Below are 4,134 nucleotides of genomic sequence, written 5' to 3' on the forward strand. Positions count from 1 at the left end.
CTGCAGCTTCGACTTTGGAGAACACAATGGTTACCTCAAGGGTGTAATCACCGAAATCATCCACGATCCCGACCGTGGTGCTCCTCTAGCTCGCGTCACATTCTGTCATCCTTTCCTCTACAAGCGTTCGAGGTGAGGGGGGAAAGCCAAGAGGCTGCTGCCTCTTTTGATTTCCCTAGGGTTAAATTTGACTTGAGGCTTTTTTTTTGTTGACTGGTTGAGTTATTCTTCTGATTCTTCTGATCTTATTTATGACACTCTCTAAGTTAGCAATGGGTTTTGTTATGTGCCTCATGGGATCGGCAGCTATGGTATTTATTTATGATTAGAGTGGTATTCATTATGATTGGATTTGTATTCATTTGTGATTAATGATATGTATTCATTTATGAATAATTAATTATTTTTATTATAATTTTTTGTTTATGTTGTATTCAAATGTGATTATAGAAAAATAGATATGTATTACATTGTAACTTGTTGTGTTATTATTTATGAATAGATGTGTAATCTAGATATAAATATCCAATATTTTTATTTATTTATGATTGTAGTTGTATTGTAGTTTTTTTCTATACATTGTGTTATATTCGTTTATTATTATAATTTAATTCATCTATTCATTCACGATTACAACATATTCATACATGACTATAAATATGTTTTTATTTTTGTATGATTATACATATTCGGTTGAAATGATTAATCTTTTTGATATATTGGTAAAAAAACATTTTTTAATCATGGTAAAAAAGTTTTTTTAATAATCTGATTGTTTAAAAATAGACGTGAAATTGGAGAAAAAAAATATTTTTTAAGAAAAAAAATTAAATTTTTTAGTTTTAATTTTTTTTGATAATTTTTTTTTATATTTCATTAATAAGAAAAATAAAAAATCAAATATTTTCTTCTATTTTGGTAACTGATCCTAAATTTAAGGGAATTTGATTGATTTGATTTGATTTTAATTTAATTTAAATATATAATTACTAATATGCCCTTATATATTGATTGATCTAGAACTGTTTTCGCGTTCTCAACCTTTTAGGTGTTCTCATTTAATCATTTCCCTATTAATAAATTTAATGACTTAATTGAGAAAAGTTAAAAAGTAATGAAATCAAAATTTGATGTAAACTTAGTGTTTTTATACAAGTTTTTCATAAATTTAGGAGTACATAGGGGCGGTTATAGCAGGGTCCCGGTGTGGCACCGACAACAACTACTTATTTTTTCTATCTGCAATGGAAAAAATTTGGTATTTATTTATTTATTTTTCATGTAACAACACCTATTTATCTCGGCAACACCTATTATGTATTTTTGCGTCTATATATTATTATTTTCATGAATTGACATCACGTTCACGAAAATATTATCATGATCACCAAATCTAATAAAATTCCCCACGTACGTAAGCAAAAACAACATCACGAATTTAGCATCCTTTTTCGTGCGAGTTAAGTGGTTACTTTTATAAAATCTTCGAAAAATGGGTTGTCGGATGATGTAAAAGTCCCAAACTTGATCATTTTAATTTTGTACTGAATAACCCCTATTTTATCTTTATGAGTATTTTTAATAACATCCTAATATACGATATGGATGTTAAAATCGTTAGATATATTAAAATAGTCTACCTTTTTAAATATTCGTGTAAAGTTTTGGTGCCAAACATTGATGAATAAACCTCCAGATTTTCTCGTACTATTATAATATTTACCCACGTTGTCTCGATTCAAAACTCCAAATTATAGCATTTCTAGATTTCGACAATATTTATATTATCTTGTACGGGTTGCCGCGGAGAATAACGGAGCACTGTCGACGACGTTAAATCCAATCAAACTGCATTTAACGGCCGGCTTCGTGTGTGTTACCGGAATCGCTACGTTGGCCGCCGTGCAATTCAACGTTCGGCGGTATGGTCCAAACCATTTGTTCTGCATGAACCGGTTTTTTCTCCATGGAGGGAGGAGTAATCCTCTGCTCTTCAGTGATCGCCTTATTTCGTCGCTCATTAATTTCACGATCATCTTCAAATCTGCACTTTTTCCGACGAAGACAATCGGTAATTTTTTTGAAAAGCGTTGGAATTGATTCGTCGGTCTAGCGATCTCAAACTCTCCGGCAAAGTTGAGGTCGATGAAGTAACGAATGCCGGAATCGGATCGGACGACGTCGATGAACTCGTAGTTCCCGGCCGTGAGTCCACCGCAGCTCTCCCACTTTGTCTTGCAAATCGCCGCGTTATAGCCGAGTTTTTGAAGGAAGTAAATCATGTTTCGGTTGAGGATCTGTGTGCTAGCTCTTAGAGATCGAAAAACATCCATAGCTTTTACAACATTGGCGAAGAGGACGTTTCTGAACTTATCAGCATTTAAACTCTGCAATGTCGAAATAATTTCGATACATTTTGCTTCCATACGATCGGAATTCGAATCTGAATCCGAATCCAAATCGTTATCCTGCAAATGAATTTCATCTAACTCATCACCGTTGATCGCATCTTCGTTTCCGTCTTCATCGAAACAATGGAGAAGGTAAGATAGAGAATGATCTGACGATGATTCACCATCGCCGATTTCGCTGCTGGTGCCGCTGTGTTCGCTACCGCTGCTACTGTACACCATATCCGGCACCCTGTCACGGCCGACGATTCGATCCTTAACTCGTTCATCTAGAGGATCAGTTACACGCTTTGATCTGACTGCCATTTCTTCAAATGATCTTCAGAAAAACCTAATAATCGATGAAGGTATATAACATACTTGAGAAGGAAGGATATAGTCGAGAATATTCCTATTCCATGGGATTACTGCAATTCTAAAAATAAATCAACATTATCTTGAATGATTTGTTGTGATTATTGTATTGGAAAAGATTATTAAATTGGAATTTGAAAATTTGTAAGGAGAGAGAATCTCACCCTATGAAATGCTTGAGAAGCATGGAGCATATCCAACGGCGTGAAAGGGTAGATTCCAATGTGCCGGTGTGACTGCGGAATGGAATTATAAAGAAAGAGGGGGTGATGTGGATATATTTATAAGGCGTGGGACCTGTAGACACGAGCACGTAGCAAAGTGGGTTTTGGAATGGTCCCACTGATGGCTATTGGAGTATGCCAAGAGTGAAGGACGCATGGTTTGGTTTGTGTCAAAGGAAACTTCTTTTTTGAGTGCAAGGGATGATCAAAACCGAACAAAGTCGCAAACGAATCAAAAGTTAAATACATTTTTATCAATTTCCTGTTTAACAAAATGTGTGTATTTGTTTTGTAAAATGTAAAATCACTTTTGTTAATCAAATAAAAGAAAAAACAATTCCTTATTCAAATTATATTTACTATTTTAACGAGCAACAATTAAAAACAAAAATCTTCAAGATTTTTTTGTTCGTAGTCAAGTAGAGCCTTCTATATAAGAATATTGAGTATGGGTTCCAAAACGCCATAGAGGGCCGATGTGGCAGTGTGGCACCTCCACAATGACGATATAATACGGAAAACACCTTCCCCTCTCTTCCCCTTACTCGTTGTGGTAATCTTTGTTGGCGTTATAACATCTTGAAATTGGAGAGTTGAACACAAACAATTATATGACCGTTGACAACGGTCAATTTAATAAAAAAAAACATACAATTTTACCATATTTTTATCATATCATTCTTTTCTTTATCTCCTTTTTATACAAGTCAATACATTTTCAACTAAAAAAATGAAGCAAAATCCAAACACCTCTCCAATAAACCGAAATCCACAACCAAACATAACCTCTCTGGTCGGATTCGCCGGATATGAAAATTATATAAACTTGTTAAACTCTCAAAGTTCGCCACAAATACTATAACAATGAACTTATTTCATTCTCACCTCACATCCAATCCAATTTCCTTCCTACATTCAACAAAATCTTTATGGCAAAAACCCAAATTTACAAAAAAAAACTTTTTCGGTATTTTTGCTTTGATGTCAAATGTCCAAACACAAACAACCACCCACACAATCGTCAGTAGGAATTGTTACCGAAACTCAAGCGAGGAGTAGTAGGAAATGGAAAGAGAGAGGGAAAGGGAAATGTAAAATAATTGTCATACAAAATGAAGAAGATCCACAATGGTTGTGTGGGTGGT

The 4,134-nt window shown here is 34.1% G+C and overlaps 1 protein-coding gene across 3 annotated transcripts; it reads right to left on the bottom strand.

Annotated features, from left to right (window-relative positions):
- Window positions 1-1,677: 1,677 nt before the first annotated feature.
- On the bottom strand, window positions 1,678-3,025 carry LOC111907633 (uncharacterized). 3 transcript variants are annotated; one of them, XM_023903423.2, is made up of 2 exons: window positions 2,930-3,025; window positions 1,678-2,826 (listed from the first exon to the last, which is right to left on the bottom strand). In XM_023903423.2, the coding sequence occupies exon 2, from the start codon at window positions 2,715-2,717 to the stop codon at window positions 1,785-1,787; it is 933 nt and encodes a 310-aa protein (XP_023759191.1). In that variant the 5' UTR covers window positions 2,718-2,826; window positions 2,930-3,025; the 3' UTR covers window positions 1,678-1,784. The 3 variants fall into 3 exon arrangements, with proteins under 3 accessions (XP_023759191.1, XP_023759192.1, XP_023759193.1); XM_023903424.2 differs by having other exon boundaries at window positions 1,678-2,818; window positions 2,930-3,023; XM_023903425.3 differs by having other exon boundaries at window positions 1,678-2,742; window positions 2,930-3,021.
- Between the last annotated feature and the right edge of the window lie 1,109 nt (window positions 3,026-4,134).

This window comes from Lactuca sativa, chromosome 8, assembly GCF_002870075.4.
Source record: "Lactuca sativa cultivar Salinas chromosome 8, Lsat_Salinas_v11, whole genome shotgun sequence".
Classification (NCBI taxonomy): Eukaryota; Viridiplantae; Streptophyta; class Magnoliopsida; order Asterales; family Asteraceae; genus Lactuca; species Lactuca sativa.

Coding starts and splice junctions, on each gene's coding strand:
- LOC111907633 (XM_023903423.2), bottom strand. CDS start 2,717: ATGGCAGTCAGATCAAAGCGTGTAACTGATCCTCTAGATGAACGAGTT.